At 45.0% G+C, this 20,656-nt stretch overlaps 1 protein-coding gene across 21 annotated transcripts in view; it reads right to left on the bottom strand.

Annotated features, from left to right (window-relative positions):
• DDC (dopa decarboxylase) overlaps positions 1-20,656 on the bottom strand; it is a 106,359-nt gene that overhangs the window by 84,762 nt on the left and 941 nt on the right. For 14 of the 21 annotated variants that reach the window (XM_030796641.1, XM_030796642.1, XM_030796643.1 and 11 more), the window contains exon 1: positions 245-445. In XM_030796641.1, the coding sequence (XP_030652501.1) occupies positions 245-445 (201 nt within the window). Of the gene's footprint in view, positions 1-244; positions 474-17,350; positions 17,409-20,656 lie in introns of those variants that run through there. The other 7 variants (XM_003275015.2, XM_004090947.2, XM_004090949.2 and 4 more) reach the window with 2 other exon arrangements.

The following is a 20,656-nucleotide window of genomic DNA, read 5'->3' as shown; positions in this document are numbered from 1 at the left end:
TGGAGCCCACGGAATTTGGATTTTAATCCTGACTTCATCGTGTACTAGCTGTGTGACCTGAGGTGGACCACCTAACCTCTCTGAGCCTCAGTTTCCTCAGCTGTAAAATAGAAATGACGAAAGTTTCTCTCCAACCTGACTGCCATAGGGATTCCTTGAAACAATGCATGTGAATTGCTCAGAGCCTAGTAGGTGCTATGTGAGTTCTAGCCCTCCTGTTTTCTGACCTTGGGTACACACTTACCCCAGGCATGATTATCTTCTCAACGTCGTTGATGATGTCTTCAAACGTGTCTGGCTCCTCAGGGGCAGCGGCAGGGATCAGCGGCCGCAGGTACCCGGGCTCCACGTCAGGGTAGACCTGGCGTCCCTCAATGCCTTCCATGTAGTTGGCCACGTAATCCACCATCTCCTTCCCTCTCCTTCGGAATTCACTTGTGTTCATGGTGCCTGGGCTCTGTCAGAGGTGAAAACTGCAGAAAGAAAATGATTCAGTTAGCAAACTTTGCAACCTCTGAACTGGAAGGTGGGGATTCCAGGCAAGCCGTGGGTAGGGCCGCCTGGGTAGTGACTGCATACCCTGGAGGCCACTTGGTTCCCAAGTAAGGGGCGCTTTCCCTCCATGTCTGTAGGAGGTAGAAATGGCACTGGATTTGGGACTGAGGCAAAAGCTGCTTCTCCTCTTCACCAGCTATTCAACTGGGAACAACACAATGTCGCTTTATTTCAATAGACTAGAAGCACACATTTATTTTCATGATCGTTTCCAACTTCAATGACAAACACTGGTCCAAGTCCTGCCTCTGCCCTTACCTGCCTTTGAAAGAGACAAGCTTGCCCCTTAGAGCCCCTCTCCTCATCTGGGAAATGAAGACTGCAATGCTGACCTCTCAGGAGGGCATGAAGGCACAGTCACACAATGTACACAAGCCTCAGTTCAGAGCCTGGGGCAGCACACCCCCTCAAAATTAGTCTTCTTCCCTCCTCTTGATTCTGTCACAGATGGAACTGCACCTTTATGCACCACTTGCTTTTTAAAACTAATGCTCTACTCCCTCCTTGCATAAGTAATATGCAGGCAATTCTCATTATTGCGGGTAGCTGTATTCTATCTACGATAGTTGCCATGGCCATAAACTCTGAATTAGTGAATACTGAACCATTTCTTCTAGGGGAAATACAACTTCCTGAAGAAAGATCCCAACATTTTTGTCAACAAATCAATACATAAACTTTTTATGTGTTTTTAAGAGACACTTTATTTAATATATATTGATTCATTAACATTGGACTCACAGCGAACAGCGCTGTAACTCCTGTCTGGGGAAGTTTCTCTAACACATGTATTTTCTCCATAAGGCACATCTTGTGCATAGGATGGCTAGACAGCACTTCTGCACCACATTTGGGGGTCATTTTAAACAGCAAAATCACCAAGAAGAAAAACATAAAAACGTGAAGGATGTGGCACTAAATAGACAAAGAGAAGGACACATGTTTACATTATGAGAGCTGAAGCAAGAAGGCAGCATGTTCCCTTGTTCAGCCTCAGCTGGGAACATACGCATTGGACAAGCACATTCTCCACCATGCTACACATATGTACGTCCCTGAATGGTCTCAAAAGCACCATGAGTATTGATATTTATTGACATTGGGGGTTACAAATGAATTTTAGCAAGTAGGAGAATTTGCATACGTGGAATGTGTGAATAAGAATCAATTGTATTTTCAAAACAGGACAGTGAACAACATAAATAAAAAGATAAGCCTAGAATCCCACCACCCAGAATTCTGGCATGTGTCCTTCTAGAATTTTTATTTTACTTTATTTTATGTATTTATTTTTTTGAGACGGAGTTTTGCTCTTGTCGCCCAGGCTGAAGTGCAATGGTGTGATCTCAGCTCACTGCAACATCTCCCTCCTGGGTTCAAGTGATTCTCCTGCCTCAGCCTCCTGAGTAGCTGGGATTATAAGCGCCCACCACCATGCCCAGCTAATTTTTGTATTTTTAGTAGAGACGAGGTTTCACCACGTTGGCCAGGCTGGTCTTGAACTCCTGACCTCTAGTGATCCGCCCGTCTGGGCCTCTCAAAGTGCTGGGATTATAGGCATGAGCCACCGCTCCCAGCCTCTAGAATATTTTCTATTTGTGAGGGACAATTGCATGCTAGCCAAGGGATGCATTTTCAAATCTTTTTCATACTCCAAAATTTTGTAGATGAGGAAATGGAAGCTCAGAGAGGCAATGTGATATGCCCAATGTCACATGACCAGTAATTGCAGAAATAGGATTCAAATTTATAGCTGGCTCCAGGACAAATTTAAGACAAATTTTCCCATGGGAGTTAAGTGCTTAGGAATATTCAAAATTCACTGTTATTAGCAGTGGTGATGACCTTAATATTAGCTTCCAGCACTTCTCTATTTTCCCCATTGTCCATGCTGGGATTTTTAACAATTTTTGTGAGGTTAAAGGTGGTAAAGAAAAATTGCTCACCAGACACTTGTTAAAACTGACAAGACAGATTTTACTCAAGACCACTGCAATAGGGATAGAATGTTGCAAAAGGGGAGGGACTGAACTCAATTCCAAAATCAACAGGGGCACATAGGGACTTACAGCCAACGGGCAGGTGAGAGGGTCCGTGGGTGGAAAATTACTAAGAGGAACTTGGGTAAGTATCAAGGGTGGAGGGGAAAAAGGAACTCTGGATTAGATACCAAAAGTGGAAGCACATGAGCCTGATTGGACATCAAAGGTGTGCTCAGAAGGCCAAGGAGGAGACTTGGCTAAGCTCTTCCCTCTTGGGCCAGAGGAGCTTGGCTGAAGTTTGGTCAAGGTACTTTGACAAAGGTACTGCTTGAATGTGCTTTTCCTTCCATTGGCATTCTCTCTAACATTTTTACTTCCGTATTCTCTGTTAAATGAACAGTTACAGCAGTTTTTATGTTATTTCAAGGCTTATTAGATCCAGCCCCCATATTAAAGCTATTGTTTGAGGATGCAATTCTCAGCTAGTTAGTGCTTGAGTGGCAGTGATTGAGATGTAAGATTAGACTCTAAATTATAGCAACAGCAAATGCCAAACTAGCAAGCATGAGAACAACCACAATGACTGTCTGAAGTTCTGTTGCACCTTTGTGCTTCTTAAGCCAATGACCAAGGAGTGTCCTGTTCACTAGCAAAACATCATGGCTACGTGCTAAAGCAGCCAGCTTACAATTCCTTGGGGCCTGCAGGCTTTGAAATCAGTTTTTAGTTGGAAGTGACTTTTTTTTTTTTATTTTGCACATACAGTGAAACTTGGTTTTCACCTCAAGTGGAAGTATTTCAAATTAATATGACTCAAATTTTTAACTCAAATGGTATCACACTGCAGATCTTTTTGCTAGCCTGTTTTTCTTTACTAATTTCTAAGTACATTTCTCATGTTGATAAATACTTTTCTTTTTCTTTTTTCTTTTTTTCTTTTTCTTTTGAGACGGAGTCTTGCTCTGTCACCCAGGCTAGAGTGCAATGGTGCGATCTTGGCTCACGGCAACCTCTGCCTCCCAGGTTCAAGTGATTCTCCTGCCTCAGCCTCTTAAGTAGCTGGGACTACAGGGCATGGTGGCACACACGTGGCTAATTTTTTTTTTGTATTTTTAGTAGAGACAGGGTTTCGCCATGTTGGTCAGGCTGGTCTTGAACTCCTGATCTCAAGTGTTCTGCCTGCCTTAGCCTTCCAAAGTGCTGGGATTCCAGGCATGAGCCACCACACCCGCCCAATAAATACTTTTCTATTGTGTGATTTCTCACAAGTATTTCAAAATGTGAATGTGCCATGTTCACAACATGTACCTCTACTGTTGAGCATTTATATTATTTCCAATTTTCACCCACATAGTGGGAAGCATTGGTGTATCCCAGGGGCCAACACTCCAACACTGAGAGCCAAAGAAAGGACTGCGAGTCACACCCTGATTCTATGTATTAGCTATCATAATTGCATGTATTAGCTATTATAATAGTATGTATTAGCTGTACAACCCAGCGTAAATTGCTTCCATGCTAAACCTCATTTTCTTTAACTTGGAACAAAAATCATGACAATAATAGTATAGGTACATCCCATTTTATTGCATTTTTTACAAATAGAAGGTTTGTGACAACCCTGAATCCAGCAAGTCAATAGGCACAATGTTTCCAAAAGCATGTGCTCACTCAGTGAGTCTGTGTTACATTTCAGAAACTTTTGTAATATTTCAAACCATTTCATTATTATTAATCTGTTATAGTGATCTATGGTCAGCAATCTTTGATGTTACTATTGTAATTGTTTTGGGACAGCATGGACCACGCCCACATGATGGTCAACTTAATAAATTTGTGTCTGACTGAACCACTGACCCATTATTCGCCTGTCTTTCTTCCTTTCCTTGGGCCTCCCTATTCTCTGAGATGTGACAATATTGAAATTAGGTCAATTAGTAACCCTGCAATGGCCTCTAAGTATTCAAGTGACAGGAAGAGTAGGTAGTATGTCTCTCACTTTAGATCAAAAGCTAGAAATGATTCAGCTGAGTGAGGAAGGCATGTCAAAAGTTGAGCCAGGTCAAAAGTGAAGCCAAACAGTTATCCAGGCTGTGAAAGCAAAGGAAAAGTTATTGAAGGAAATTAGAAGTATAACTCCAGTGAGCACATGAATGCTAAGCAAAATAGCCTGACTTCTGATATGGAGAATGTTTTAGTGGTCTGAATTGAAGATCAAACCAGCCACAATATTTCCTTAAGCCAAAGCCCAATCCAGAGTAAGGTCTTAACTGTCTTCAATTCTATGAAGACTGAGAGAGGTGAGAAAGTTGCAGAAAAAATGTCTGAAGTTAGCAGAGTTTTGTTCATGAGGTTTATGGAAAGAAGCTGTCTCCATTACACAGAAGTGCAAGGTGAAACAGCAAGAGCCAGTGGAGAAGCTGCAGCAAGTTATCCAGAAGATCCAGCAAAGATAATCCATGAAGGTGGCTACAGTAAACCATAGATTTTCAATGTAGACATCATAGCCTTCTATTGGAACAAGATGCCCTCTAGGGCTTTCATAGCCAGAGAGGAGAAGTCAATGTCTGGCTTCAAAACTTCAAAGCACAGGCTGACTCTCAAAGAGGGTAACACAGCTGGTAACTTTAAGTTGTAGCCTATGCTTACTTATTATTCTGAAAATCCTAGGGCCCTTAAAAACTATGCCAAATCTACTCTTCCTGTGCTTTATAAACGGAACAACGAAGCCTGGGTGACAGCACATCTGTTTACATTATGGTTTACTGAATATTTGAAGACAATTGTTGAGAGCTATTTCTCAGAAGGAAAGATTCCTTTCAAAAATATTACTGCTCATTGACAATGCACCTGGTCACTCAAGAGCAAGATGTACAAGGAGATTAATGGTTTCATTCCTGCTAACTCAACATCCATTCTATAGTCCATTGATCAAATAGTAATTTAGACTTTCAAGTCTTATTAAGAAATGCATTTCATAAGGCTACATCTGCCATAGATAGTCATTCCTCTGATGAACTTCAGCAAAGTAAATTGAAAACCTTTTGGAAAGAATTTACTATTCTAGATGCCATTAAGAACATTTGTGGGCCGGGCGCAGTGGCTCATGCCTGTAATCCCAGCACTTTGGGAGGCCAAGGTGGGTGGATCACGAGGTCAGGAGATCGAGACCATCCTGGCTAACACGGTGAAACCCTGTCGGTACTAAAAATACAAAAAAAATTAGCCGGGTGTGGTGGCGGGTGCCTGTAGTCCCAGCTGCTCGGGAGGCTGAGGCAAGAGAATGGCATGAACCTGGAGGTGGAGCTTGCAGCAGTGAGCCGAGATCACACCACTGCCCTCCAGCCTAGGCGACAGAGCGAGACTCTGTCTCAAAAAAAAAAAAAAGAAAAAAGAACATTTGATTTGTGACTCATGGAAAGAGGTCACAATATCAACATTAACAGGATTTGGAAGAAGTTGATTCCAATCCTCACAGATGACTTCAAGATTCAAAATTTCAGTGGAAGAAGTCACTACAGATATGGTGGAAATAGAGAACTAGAATTTTAAATGGAACCTGAAGATATGACTGAATTGCTGCAATCTCATGATAAAATTGAACAGATTAGTTGCTTCTCATGGATGAGCAAAGACATTTTCAGATAGAATCTATTCTTGTTGAAGAGGCTGTGAGTATTGTTGAAACAACAGCAAAGAATTTAGAATATTATATAAACTGAGTTGCTAAAGCAGCAGCAAGATTTAAGAGAACTGACTCCAATTTTGAAAGAAGTTCCACTGGGGGTAAAATGCTATCAAACAGCATCACATGCTACAGAGGCATCCTTCATGAAAGGAAGAGTTGATCGATGCAGCAAACTTCATTGTTACTTTGTTTTAAGGAATTGCCACAGGTACCATAACTTTCAGGTACCACCACCCTGACCAGTCAGCAGCCATCAACGTGGAGGCAAGACCCTTCACCAGCAAAAAGATTATGTTTGCTGAAGGATCAGATGATCGGTAGCATTTTTAGCAATAAATTATTTTTAAATTAAGGTATATACTTTTTATATATAATGTTATTGCACACTTAATAGACTACAGTATAGTGTAAATATAACTTTTGTATGAACTGGAGAGAAAAAGTTCATGCGACTCCCTTTATGGTGGTCACCTGGAACTGAATTTGCAATATTTCTGAGGTGTGAACACCGAAAATTTGAGACAGGTCTCAGTTAATTTAGAAAGTTTATTTTGCCAAGGTTGAGGACACACCCATGACACAGCCTCAGGAAGTCCTGATGACATGTGCCCAAGGTGGTCGGGGCACAGCTTGGTTTTGTACATTTTAGGGAGACATGAGACATCAATCAATTTGTAAGAAGTACATTAGTTCCATCCAGAAAGGTGGAGACAGTGCAAAGCAAGGCCCTCCCACTGCGGGCTTCCAGCTCACAGTAGGTGAGAGACAGATAGTTGCATTCTTTTGAGTTTCTGATAAGTCTTTCCAAAGAAGGCAATCAAAATGTGCATCTATCTCTGTGAGCAAAGGGATGACTTGAATAGAATGGGAGACAGATATTCCCTGAGTGGTTCCCAGCTTGAAAGGGCCTAAGATATTTTCCTTTCACAAGAGATATGCCTGTAATACCTTGAAGAATTTTGTGTAACAACGAAATAAATAAATGGTAACAAATTAGCACTCAATAAATGTCAGCTATTAGCTTTTCTAAATAATCCCAAAATGTGCAACCTCTTGTTTACATTTCTGCACTTTCTTTTGCATTAAAAATTTATAAAAAGGAGAACACTTATTTTATAATTTATTTAGAACAAATTCTTCTAGAGATAAATATTTTTAGTGTCTTGAAAATATATTGCCAAATTTTCCCCTAAAACATCTTTTTTTTTATTTTTATTTTTTTTACCAAATTACTCTCCCAATAGGGAGTGTATAAGAATGCTCATTTTACCATACAGTCACTGGGCTTGAATATTCATTTTAAGTTTAACCAGCCTTATAAGCATTTAATGATTCCGTTGTAGTTTTTTTTTTCTTTTTTTTTTTTTTTTTTTTTGAGACAGGGTCTCACTCTATCGCCTAGGCTGGAGTACAGTGGCGCGATCTGGGCTCACTGCAACCTCTGTCTCCCAGGTTCAAGCAATTCTCCCCCCTTGACCTCCTGAATAGGTGGGATTACAGGCGCATGCCACCATGTCCGGCTATATTTTTGTATTTTTAGTAGAGACAGGGTTTCACCATGTTGGCCAGGATGGTCTCTAACTCCAGACCTCAAGTGATCCACCTGCCTCAGCCTCCCAAAATGCTAGGATTACAGGCATGAGCCACCGCGCCCGGCCCCATTGTACTTTGATTAATGAAACTGAATAGCTTTTTCGTGTGTTTCTTTGCCATTTGGATTACTTTTTTAATGAATTTCTTGCTCACTGCATTCTTTTCCACTAGGATGTTAGGTATTTCTTATTTAATTGTGAGAGTTCTAATATACTAATAATTCTACTCTTATGTCTGTTAAATGTTTTGCAGGCATTTTCCTCATTTTTGTTGGACCCAATTTGCTTATCATTCTATTTTGACCTATGAGAATGTCAATTTTTATGTAGTGAAATCTCATAATCTTTTCTTCAGGACGTGTACCTGGTGTGTGACTATTAGCAATGCCTTTTGAGGCAAATATTCTAGCTATATCTATTTGCCCTCCTGGGGGGCCACACATGTGAGGCAGCAAGCTGAAGACTCAGAAGGGGTAGCTGGGCAAGGTTCAGAAAGACGCTCAGCTTCTGGGGGTATCAGCTTTAAGTCACAGCACCAGGCCAAAGCATGTGGCTCTGGAATAAACAAACACAACAAGCAGACACCTACCACATACACCAAAAGAAATATTCCTAGTCAAAGTGTAAAATAAGACCTGGTTCTTATATTTTAAATTTTTCTCTGTTATTTATTCACAGATTATTTCCCACAAAGACCTTTTTAGAAAGCTCTTAGCATGAAGCCACGGAGAATCTTTTGCTCATTTGTAGCTGTTTGATATTTTATGCCCCCAAGCTGTGTAAATATTAGCTGGAAGACTTAGCCTATGATAAAGGCTGTGGCTTATGCCTCTCCAGGCCCTTGAAATAGCTTCTGTTGACATAATCTGCCCAGTGTTCCAGCAGCTGCACACGACACTATTCTCCACACTATTCTCTACCCCACACTATTCTCCACGCTGTGCTATTCTCCACGCAGCCCCTGTGGTGCATTGCCTGTGTACAGTAAGCCGGCTGCCTCCCTGGACTTCTGGCTCAATGTCTTTTTGCATCAGCAACAGTCAGAGCTCATCTCCAGCGCCACATGCTTCAAGAAGAGATGGACTCCCCTGAACTCCCTCAGACCTCCTGATTGACCTGTGGGGTTATTTTGTTGTAATGCAACATTCAGTAATACCCTTTGCTAATGGTGGGCTTCTCCAAGCACAGTCCTCAACTTATCTATTTTTGCATTCTCAGGACCAGTCACAGGCTCTGGACAACAGAGAGCACTGTAGGTATTTGCTGAATGATGAATGAATAAATGATCTTTGGTCCTCTAGACATTTTGTTTCTGTAATATACCCTGTTGGACTCTACTCTCTACCTTTGAGACAATTCAAATCACCAGCCCCTCACATATTTGCCACAAGGAAGAGTCACAGGAGACACTATGGCTCAGGAGCCACAGCCCCTCCCACCATTGAGTCCTGACCACTTCCACCTGTGCCATCTCCTGTCTCAGTCCCTGCCCAGCATCTAGCCCTCCATGCTCAGCACTTGACTAAGTGTCTCGCAGTCTGGGCACTGCAATTTCACTCTTAGGACTTCTCTGCCACAGCCACTGAAGAGAACCCAGCCCAGACCCCTAGCACCACGGGCAAGCCCATTCACGCCACTGTGCATGTGAGGTAGTGGATTCCTCACAAGCCGGAGGGGCGATGGCAACCATGCACTGTGGATCTGTCCATGGTACTGCCTGTTCGTGCGGGCAAAACATGATTTTGCTGCAAACGCTGGGACACTGGAGACTTTGTTCAGCCTCTCTTGACTTTCCTTTTCCATCCTGATGAAAAGAATAGGGTTGACATTTTTTACACTATTCCAGAAAAAAAGAGCCATAGTTTATGTCTCAGAAAACACGTAAGCTTTTGGGACTGAGGCCCTGGCTCACTATCCCCCTCAAGCATATACTTATAAATCCAGGCACAAAACTAATTTGGCTGATTTCCCCCTGGATTAACTGCTTTCTTTTTTTCTTTTCTTTTTTTTCTTTTTTTTTTTTTCTTTTTGAGATGGAGTCTTGCTCTGTGGCCCAGGCTGGAATGCAGCAGCATGATCTTGGCTCACTTCAACCTCTGCCTCCCAGGTTCAAGCAATTCTCCTGCCTCAGCCTCCTGAGTAGGTGGGACTACAGGTGCGCATCACCACACCTGGCTAATTTTTGTATTTTTGGTAGAGATGGGGTTTTACCATATTGGTCAAGATGGTCTTGAACTCCTGACCTTGTGATCTGCCTGCCTTGGCCTCCCAAAGTGCTGGGATTACAGGTGTGAACCACTGTGCCCAGCCTGACTGGCTTCCTGATGGACATTTTCTCTGTGGGTTCAAAGACCATAAAAATGTCCAGTAGGAGAAATGCTTCCAAGCGAGACCATAAAGAAGTTTCTAGCCATGAGAGCTTTTTAATAACAGGAGAATGGCTATCTGATAAACTTGCCTCAAAAAAAGATCCTCTAAATTCTTTTTTTAACCCTTAAGACTCTGGTTAAACAACAGGCTACTAAGAAGCTTTACATGAGCATTTTTGTCAGTGGCCAAGAGGCACGTGAATAATCTAAATCCGCTCACGAGTGGCCTCCAGCTACACCACCAAGTGTCAGGCAGACCCGAGGTCAAGAGTCACTGCTTTCAGTTACTCTGTTACCTTTAACCTCCACCCCTTTCTGAGGCTCCTTCTCAGCCTCTGTGAAAGCAAGAATGCATGCAAATACCTCCCTCCGGTGCTGCTGGGAAGATGAATGAGATGACGGGGTGAGAGCTGCTGCAGAGTCAGTGTTTAGTAAAACGTTTTCATTAATAATAGGGCAACTGTGGGGGGCGGGGGAGAGGGGAAATATGAGGACTCTCTACTTTCTGTCCAACTTTCCTTTATACCTGAAACTGCCCTGAAAGTCTATTAATTTTCTTTAAGTAAAAAATAAAATTATTAACTGGGCAGAAGTGCCTCATTTTGAGGCTTTTGAGGCCGGCTTCCTCAGCTCCTTCCTTCCTCCCCTTCTAGGACACATTATCTTCACCTGTATTTCTCTTCCACGGCTCGCACACTCATCTGTTTACAAACTGGAAATCCACTGTTTTGCAACTGCTGGGTTTTTTTTAGCTTACAAGACTTAGGGAGCGCTGACAGATTTGTCAGATTCTTTGATGAGATAATAGTCAGGGACTAGAGCCAGAGTTAGTGCTCAGGCCTACTTTCCATACAACTGCTCTTCTCAGAGACTGGTCCTCAAAGCCAAGTATGCTACATGATTGACCCCAGGTTCCCGCAGCATTCTTCAGAAAGTCATGAAGATTCTGTGTCACTGAGGCCCTTAGCACATGAGCTTTATAAACTAGAGAGAGAGAAACATCACAGACTCCCTTACATGGGTAAAAAGCAACATAAATAGAAAGAGTTCTGGGAGGCAGCATGGCGCTGCGGGGGAGAGGGGTGGACTCTGGATCCAGAGAACTCGGCTTGCGTCTTATCTCCAAGGCTTATTAGCTGCGTGACCTTAGGTAACTGAGGAAGCTCAGGTAACCTTTCTGGCCACTATGATGCACTCCCATCCCTCCAATGGAGAGATGGGAGAGACTGTGCTCCTGGAACCAGGATCCGGGGTGTCCGTGCAAAGCTGCCAGGTCAGGCTTGCTGGGAGAGCAGGCATGGAGGTGGAGGCTGAGCCAGCATCACGGGGATGCTGCTACCTCTGCCTTCCAGCCTCCCACTAAACCTCCCATTGGCAGAACCCTACCACAATCCAGGCGTCCTGGGTTCCTGAGAAGCATGGCTTGTGTGGTTTGGAGTCAGTGGGGGAGACAAGAGATCTGTTGGAAAAGAGATCCAGGACAGGCTGACATCTTAGCTCCTTTAATGCTTTTTTGGTGAGAGCTATTACTATGCTCATTTTAAAAGGGAGGGACCTGGGACCCAGAGAAGGGAAGGACTGTCCCAGGTGTGAAGCTGGTTGCAGCAAAGCCGAGGCAGAACCCCTGTTTCCTTCATCCTGTAGGCCAAAGTGTCTCTACTTATAATTGGCACAATTAAGCCAGGGCACCACAAACACACATATGCACACACCCTTGCCACTGTCTTACACTGGTACCACTACTTTTATGTAAACCCGGGTGTTCTTGTTTAAATAGGCACTCTCTCATTGGTCTAAAAAATAGTTAACGTTGGTATGAACTTACATGTGCCAAGAACCAAGTTAAGCTCTTTGCCTGGTTCTTGTATTTAATCTTCATAAGAACCTTGTGAGGACTACTATTATTCCCTTTAACAGATGAGAAGACCGAGGCACAGAGAGGCTGCACAGCTGAACCAACACTCCACACCTGCTGTAGTCAGATGAGGCCACAGTTGAACTCCGGCAGTCTGGCTCCTGAAGACACCGAGAGAATGTCCTGGACTCAAACACAGGTACAGAGCATCCCTAACAGCTGTAGCCAGATGCATATCGGTTGATGAAAAGAGCATGGCTTAAGTAACTTGAGGATTAGAAACTTGTAAAACCAGTTTCTCCCAGGGCTGCAAGGAATGATTTCCCAAATGCCTGCTGAGGACCACAGGGGCACTGCAGCTTCCACGGTGCCTTGGTTGCTTATAGATCATGTTCATTACAAATGGTAACCAGAAAGAGAAAGGGCTTGGGCAGCTCTTGGCTGGAGGTGAGACTGTGGCCAAGCCCCCTATCTTAGTCCCTTTGGGCTGCTATAAAAAGTACTATAGACTGGGCAGCTTATAAACAACAGACAATGATTTCTTAGAGTTCTGAGGCTGGAAGTCCAAGATTAAGGCCCCGGCAGATTTGGTATCTGGTGAGGCTTGTTTCTCATAGACATAGCCTTCTCTCTATGTCCTCACATGGTGAAAGAGGTGATGGGTCTCTCTAGGGTCTCTTTTATAAGGGTACTCATTCCATTCATCAGGGCTCTGACTTCATGACCTAATCACCTCTCAAAGTTCCCATTTCCTAATACATTGCAGGTGAGGATTTCAACATAGGAATGCTGGGAGAAACACACACATCCACTCCATTGCAGCTCCACTTGCAATCTGTACCATGGCCATCATCCTAGGCACCACACAGAACCATGAAGAGAGTACAAGATAATTACAAGGTAGATGCTTGAAGCATATCATTTCACTCTCCACACCTGTGCAAATTCAGGAGGAATCAAATCCATCATCTCAAGGGAGTTTCTGTCCAGAAAGGAACTCCTGTAAGGGACTTTGCACTGGGTTCTAAGTCCCACTCCGCCCAGCTGGCCTCCTTGGCGAGATTGGTCTGTGTTGGCAAATGGACCTGCCACGATCAAGTGGAGCTATGCTTTCAGCAATACAATTCCACAGGACAGTCCTCCTCCTCCTCCTCCTCCTCATGAAGAGTAGAAAGAATGGTGGGTTTGCATTCAGAGAAAACAGCTTGAGTCCATAGCTCTGCGGCAAGAGGCATGCAGCTGCTGGCTGACGTCCTGGCCTCTCTGAGTCTATTTCTTTACTTGTAAAATGGGCCGCAAGCTCATGAAGGCAGAGAGCACTTTGGACTGTAAACTCGTGTCTAGCAATTATTATTATTGATGCTATAAAAGATAGGCAGAAGCCTCTTCTCCTGAGGTAGCATAAGAGAAAATGGAGAAAATTTCTACAACAAACAAAGATCAAAATTCAGGGGAAATCCTTGCTCCTCTGCTGACATGAAGGAGGAAGGGGCTTTGTGCAGGTGTTTCTTATTCATTCCCTGTTTAATAAACAATGCTCTGTCAAAGTAGATTCTTGGCCAACAATTATCCGTGGAAAGGAGCCATAGAGAAGTTTGTCTTTGTTTTCAGTTTTCCTCCCATGGAAAGATGCTACTTCCACTCATATCTCTGTAACCATGCTGTGACCTAAGTTAATGCTGGCTGGAAAAATTCATAACTTGAGCAATTTCAAAAGACAAAAAAGAATGCCAAGGACATGAAACTGATTGGTATTATTCCATTTTAGTCCTGACCATAGACAATTCAAATAGTTGCAGTGAGGATGTGTGTATGACTGGGGATCCTTTTTTCACTTGACATTTTTCCTGTATGCCTAAATACAATATGCAGAATTTCCTTAACATAATGCTCCTATTTGCACTTATTAAGGGCTGCTGAGTGGGGATTTCACCGTGTTCCTATGACACTATCCATCCCCACTTTGCCTGTTAGTTGTTTGCTGTTATGGGCAGCACCGTCATGAGTAGATGACACCCCACCATCACCATACAGGTCGCACCTACTGGGTCTGTCTCTCAAAGATATTAATTCCCCAGTGGAATTAAGACATGTGAGTTGTACAGTTCTTTTTGGGTGTTGTCAATTTCTTTTTGAAAAACTGGAATGATACAGAAATGTCATCTACCATCAGGCATTGAGCATAGACACTCCATCTCTGTAAGCTTTTGCTCCTTCATTCACATTTTAACTTTAAACCTTAAAACATTCAAATTTTATTATTTTCATTCATGGTTGCTAATCTTGAAAGTTTCTATGATAACTACCAGGTAATTTTAACTTTTCTCTTTTGTTTTCATTTTATTGAAGAGTTATGTCAGAAGAAACTTTTCAGAAATCACCCCTGCTTACAAATTTTTTCCCTTACTTTTTCTCAATTCTTTCCCCCTTTCTCTTGCAGTCACATTAATAGTTCACAAGAGATCATAACCATCTGCCTTTGCTAATGGCTTGAGACAATTTGAATTATGTTCTAGTTGGTTGCTTCTTTTCATCATAGTCATAATATCCAGTGCCCATGACATGGCCTGGTTTACCGTCTATTACAAACACAGGACACCTGCACTGTGAATCTGTTTAGTATGCTTTGGTACACTCTTTGGGGAGTCCTTACTAGCCAGTTTGGTGGCAAATATTGACTTCTAGATTCACAGTGAATGCTTCCCTATTCCTCATATTGAATAGCTGCTGGCCTGGGGCCTGGTGTTGCTAAGAAGCCTGCACTTGAGGTGCCCCCCTCCAAGAAAAACTCCTGAGAATCTGTTGAACTTTGGTTGCCACACCCTATTGTCCAAGAAACCAAACAAATCAGCAGTGCTCAAGCTCCTGATAAGCTCATGGTATACATTATCTCACTGAACACGCTCACAACCCTGCCAGGCCAGTAGAGTTATTGCTGTTTAACTTGACCACAGCCACACAGCCAGTAAGTGAAGGAGTGGGTGCTGGTGTTCTGAAGCCAGCATTTTCCTAACACACCTTTGGCCTGGGAATCCACTTACACCTGCACTGTCAGCTGCCTGTGTCCTCACCATGGCCAGAGATGAGACCACAGGACTCTAAACAGGGCTCGCACTGGGGATGGGGAAGGTGGTGCCTGCAACCCAGAGTGTGGTCCAGGGCTCCTGCCTGGTTCACTGCACATGGGAGAACAGGGGAATGTGGCTTCGGGTGGGAGCACTGACCCCACAGACACACGTCTGCCTCCACCCACCTGGGCTGATCCCAATAGAAACAGGCAGAGGCTCAGCAAACTCTGCTGCCCTCCATGCCCCAAGAGAAGTGCCTCTCCCCTACCTCCTCCAAAGCAGAAGAAATGTTGAATAGTTGCCATATACAGGGCAGCAGTGTAAGCCCTTTACCTATATTCTCCTAAACTTCACATCAGCTCTGCAAAGTAGCAGCCTGATCCCCTCTACAGCAATGTGGAGAAGCTGAGGGAAGCATGCAGCAGGCACGGAGCTCCTCTCAGCCCGCACAGCTCAGAAATGGCTTTCACACTTGCCTCTGTACAAACCAGAAGACCAGGACCCTCTGCTCTCTCTCAGCACAGTGGGATTCTAACCTTTTCTACGAGGTCCTGTGCCCACTGCTGTCTCATATGCCCACGAGGTGCCTCTGGGCTCCTTGAATGTCTTCCTCCAGAAATGCCAACAAGCACCAGACAAACACAAAACATCAGAACACTTCTTTTTTTTTTTTGAGACAGAGTCTTGCTCTGTTGCCCAGGCTGCAGTGCAATGGCGTGGTCTCGGCTCACTGCAACCTCCGCCTCCCGGGTTCAAGCAATTCTCCTGCTTCAGCCCCCTGAGTAACTGAGACTATAGGCACGCACCACCACGCCTGTCTAATTTTTGTATTTTTAGTAGAGATACGGTTTCACCATGTTGGCCAGGCTGGTCTTGAACTCCCGACCTCAGGTGATCCACTCGCCTCGCTTCCCAAAGTGTTGGGATTACAGGCGTGAGCCACTGCGCCCAGCTGCAGAACACTTCTTTTAAAATACCCACGTAGTGTGATTTTCCTAGAGCCATGCCCTAAACTTAACAGCTGACTCAGTTTAAGTGTCTGAAAGTAAAACCTTCAGAATAATCAACATCTCGAAGAGCAGAAAACAAAAGTAATTAGATCCCCCAGGCTATCTCTTTGAATTTGTGGCAAGGGGAGTTAAGGGGGATTTATTTTAATTATTTTCTTCACACTGGCTGTGTGTAGAGGCCCACCCAGTGTGTGCCCAGAAGAGAGGAAGAAAAGAAACTGCTGAGAATGGCTTGATTTTGTTTCCTTCAGAACCATCCAGATGCCCCTTAACTTGCTCTGTGGTCAGCCATCCAGGATGCCTGTGTTCTAGTCCGGGGTCACCGCATGCTGCCAGCAGGACTCCCGTGCCCCCAGCAAAAGGAGTGTTTGTCTCTGGCACCATTGACAAACCAACAGAGGACCAGCTTTTGTGCAGTGATTGTCACTTTTTGGAGGGGAAACCCTGCTTATCTGAATGAGAAATTTTCGCAAGGAGCCTCTGCCCTTGGAGTCTTCAAGAGAGAAACAAGCTTGTGGGAAGAACCCCTGTCACCCGCCTGAATTTCGCTTGGAAACTGAAGAAAACAGGCTATGGAGGGCGCAGCACACCTCTCAGCAGCATTTTCAGTGCCCTCACACTTTCCTCCCTTATTCATAATAGAGCTCTCATTTATTGAGCACCTATTGTGTGCCCGCCCCTTTATAAAATCAGACCTGGTTTTTACTATGATCTGGGGGAAGATGCTGTTAATTAGCTCCTCTCCTTCATGTCTGAGGAAGGAAAGGCAGCCGGGGAGGTATGCATCTGAATGCAAACCCGAGTCTGTGGGGCTGCATAGCCTCCTTCTTTCCCACCCATCGTGTGGCCTCCCCGGTCTCTACATGTCCACAAGCCAGTCTGGAAAATAATTTCCACTCACTTAGTTATGTTGCTGTCATGGCTCTAGGAATGCGGCCTAAAAAGCAATCCAAAGTTTCGGATTCTCTGCCTGACCTGTTGCTTGCAGATGGCACAAAAAAGCAAGCCGACCTAGGTTGGTGCCTATTTTCTTGAAAAGTTCCTGTAAACCCTGTGTCACCTGCACACACTGAATGCTCAGCTGTCCCTGTCGGCCGAACCTCCTTCCTCCTGCAGGAGGGGAACTCAGCACAGCTAGAATCAACCGGCAAACCTCCCACCCCAAACCCCAGGGTCATGGCCATCCAGGGAGCTGGACGCATGAGCCATGAGGACAAAGAGCGGTACTCACAGGCGGCCGGGAGTGACTTGCTCTCTGTCCTCTCTCTCTCCTCTTCACAGTGACAGTTAAGAGGCACAGAAGATGTGATTGCCATTTATGTAGACACAGTGTCTGCCTCCCCGAAGCCAATCAGAGCTGCCGGCTCTGCATTATTTACTGAGCAGCATCCCTCCACCCTCCCACCACCTCCTGCCCCCACTCTGCCCCCAGGGGGAGAGAGCCATCCTAGCAGGATGGAGAGGAGCAGCAGAGGCCAAGGAAAAAATGGGCCCTGTGTTCCCAGGCAATGTGTAGGATGCAGATTTGGGGCCAGGGCTCCTGGGACTCTCCCAGCAACTCTGAGAACCCCCAGGCTCCACTCCAAGGGTGAGAAAGGGACAGCGTGGCATTTGGGGAGTGCTCACTCTGGGTCTGCTCCTTCTGTGAGGGACTATTAGGACCCTGTGATACCTGGGAGGCTCAGGGTCCCAAGCCCACTTCCCCAGATGAGAAAGTGAAGTGAGACGTAGATTAGGTGTTGAGCCGTGTGCATCTCAAACTCCTGTGCTGTTACCATTAAGCCTATCAGCATCTAAAACATGGTTTGGGCTCCGTCTCTCCTCCCACCATGGGGCAGCAACAGGGAGGATCAACTTCCCCACCTCCACCCCCTCCCCCCATCCCTGGTTGATGGGTGCAATAGAAGGAGCAGGACTCCATTTCTCCTGAAGGTGCACGCAGAGTCATGTGAAGCTGGGAAAGGGGCCTGGGCTTTGCAGAGGAGGAAGAGTGGAGAACAGGGTCCACTCAGATGATGAGCAGCCTGCAGGTGCCCCTGCCCCAACCACACACACATGCACACACACACACACATACCTAAGTGCATGCATGCACACACATACACATACCACATCCAGGGCTTGTGGCACAGTCCAGAGCTAGAAATTCCCCAAGGAGAGCCATCCATCCTCTGACTTTAAGCAGCATCTTTTCAAGGAAGAAGCTACCCCTGTAGAGCAGAGACCCCATGGAGCTGGGACAGAGGCAGCGGCCTTCAAGGCAGCAGAACATGCCATGAGTGCAGGGGCTGCAGGGCGGGGACCTGGCAGATGGTACAAGTGAGGGGATCTTGGTCTCAGCCTGTGCATAAGCAGCTCCCTCCAGCAGCCGTGCAGGGACCCACAGGCAGCAGCCACGTGGACAGTGGAGGCAGTAAGGAGATTAGGCCCCATCTGCGCAGAGGGCAAGATGGGAGCTGCCCAAGTGTCACCATCGAGGGGGAGCCAGAAGCCAGCAGCAGGGTGGCTCATCCCCCCAAACACTGTGAGTTCAGCCATGACCACAGAGAGGCAGGCCCCAACCATGAGCATTGGAGCTCTGTGGGAGGGGACAGTGTCAAGCTGGACAGCCAGGCACTTCTTGAGCTGAAACTCCTCTGTCCTGAGGAACACAGACTTCCCCTTTCTTGCCCCTGGCAATGCACCCATGAGAAAGAGCCCTGGTCAGGGAGGACTGGCCAGGAGCTTGGTGTCTGCAGTGGGTGACTGAGCACAGGGCTCCTGCAGGGCGGAGCTGGGGCTTCACTGCTCCCTCGGTGTGTGCCCTTCACCCCGCACACAGCTTGGGCTACACACCAGGGGGACACAGGTATGAGGAGGTGCTGATATTTTATTATCATTTATGTATAAGTAGTATTTAATCTCTATTTTGTTTTTCTTTGATACATGAGTTATTCAGTAGCTATTCAAAAAATGTCCAGACTGCCGGGCACAGTGGCTCACGCCTGTAATCCGAGCACTTTGGGAGGCCAAGGTGGGCACATCACCTGAGGTCAGGAGTTCGAGACCACCCTGGCCAACATGACGAAACTCCACCTCTACTAAAAATACAAAAATTAGCTGGGAACAGTGGCAGGCGCTTGTAATCCCAGCTACTCAGGAGGCTGAGTCAGGAGAACTGCTTGAACTTGAGAGGCGGAAGTTGCAGTGAGCCGAGACTGTGCCACTGCACTCCAGCCTGGGTGGCAGAGCGAGACTCCATCTCAAAAAAAAAAAAAAAAAATGTCCAGACATACATAGCAATATTTGCTTATTTTTTAATTGAATTCTAATTTAATTAATTGGATTGAATTGCGGTCAGAGAACATGTTGGTGTGAGAGCAATTCTCTGATAGATGTTGACATTTGCATAATGCCACTTAAGACACTTAAGAAAGAGTATTTTCTAATTTTTAGGTATTTGATTCCATATATGTCCAATAAAGCAAGATGATTACTTTTGTTTTTGAAATTCTCTAAATGTTTACTAATGTTTTGTTTGCTAAATCTATCATCCAGTTTACTATAATTGGTAAAGATGGTGGATTTGTTGATTTCTCTCCATAGTTGAACCAAGATTTTCTTTATATATTTAAGGCTCTACGTATCTTTAAAACTGCAACATATTCTTGGCATAATTTTATTTTATTATTATTATTATTTCTTGAGACAGGGTCTCACTCTGTCACCCAGGCTGAAGTGCCGTGACTTGATCTCGGCTCACCGCAACCTCTGCCTCCCACGCTCAAGTGATTCTCCTGTCTCAGCCTCGTAAGTAGCTGGGACTACAGGTGCACACCACCACACCTGGCTAATTTTTGTATTTTTATTGGAGATGAGGTCTCACCATGTTGCCCAGGCTGGTCTCAAACTCCTGAGCACAAGTGATCTGCCTGCCTTAGCCTCCCCAAATGCTGGGATTACAGGCATGAGCCACAGCACCCAGCCCTCATTTTATATATTTATTTATTTATTTATTTATTGAGTTGATTACTCAATTGACCTTGTTAAAATGTGAAAACCCGGCTCTTCTTCCACATCGTACCTGCATTCAATATTCCTGAGCCTCTTTCCTGGAGACCAGGGTGGTGTGAAGCTCAGGGGTGGCACTGTAGGCAGATGGCTGTGTCTCTTCAAACTTATTTAGTAATTTTTAAGAGTCTAAAATTTATTATTTAAATATTAAGCAGCACCAACATGTCCCTGGTTTCAAAAATGCCACATATCCACTTTGCCAGGACTTCCAGGGTAGAGTTCTATAGGGTCATCTTCATCCTGCACCGCATCCAGATAAGCACAGAGAGCAAGGCTGAATGCTGGAGAGACTTACCCCAGCCACGGGAGCAGCACTTGTCACCCTGGACCTACACACTGGATTCCTTGCCTGCCCGACAGCACCAAGTGCAAACGGGCTACATTCACATTTCGTCTCTGCCAGCTGCAAGATCTTATGGCATCCTCCTCCCCTCCTCTGGCTGTTTGCTCACTTGTGAAATGGGGATGTGACTGGAGGTGAAGA

The sequence above is a fragment of the Nomascus leucogenys genome, chromosome 17, assembly GCF_006542625.1.
Source record: "Nomascus leucogenys isolate Asia chromosome 17, Asia_NLE_v1, whole genome shotgun sequence".
Taxonomy (NCBI): Eukaryota; Metazoa; Chordata; class Mammalia; order Primates; family Hylobatidae; genus Nomascus; species Nomascus leucogenys.
Note: the sequence above shows the minus strand (reverse complement) of the source record. Positions and strands in the feature narration are given on the sequence as shown.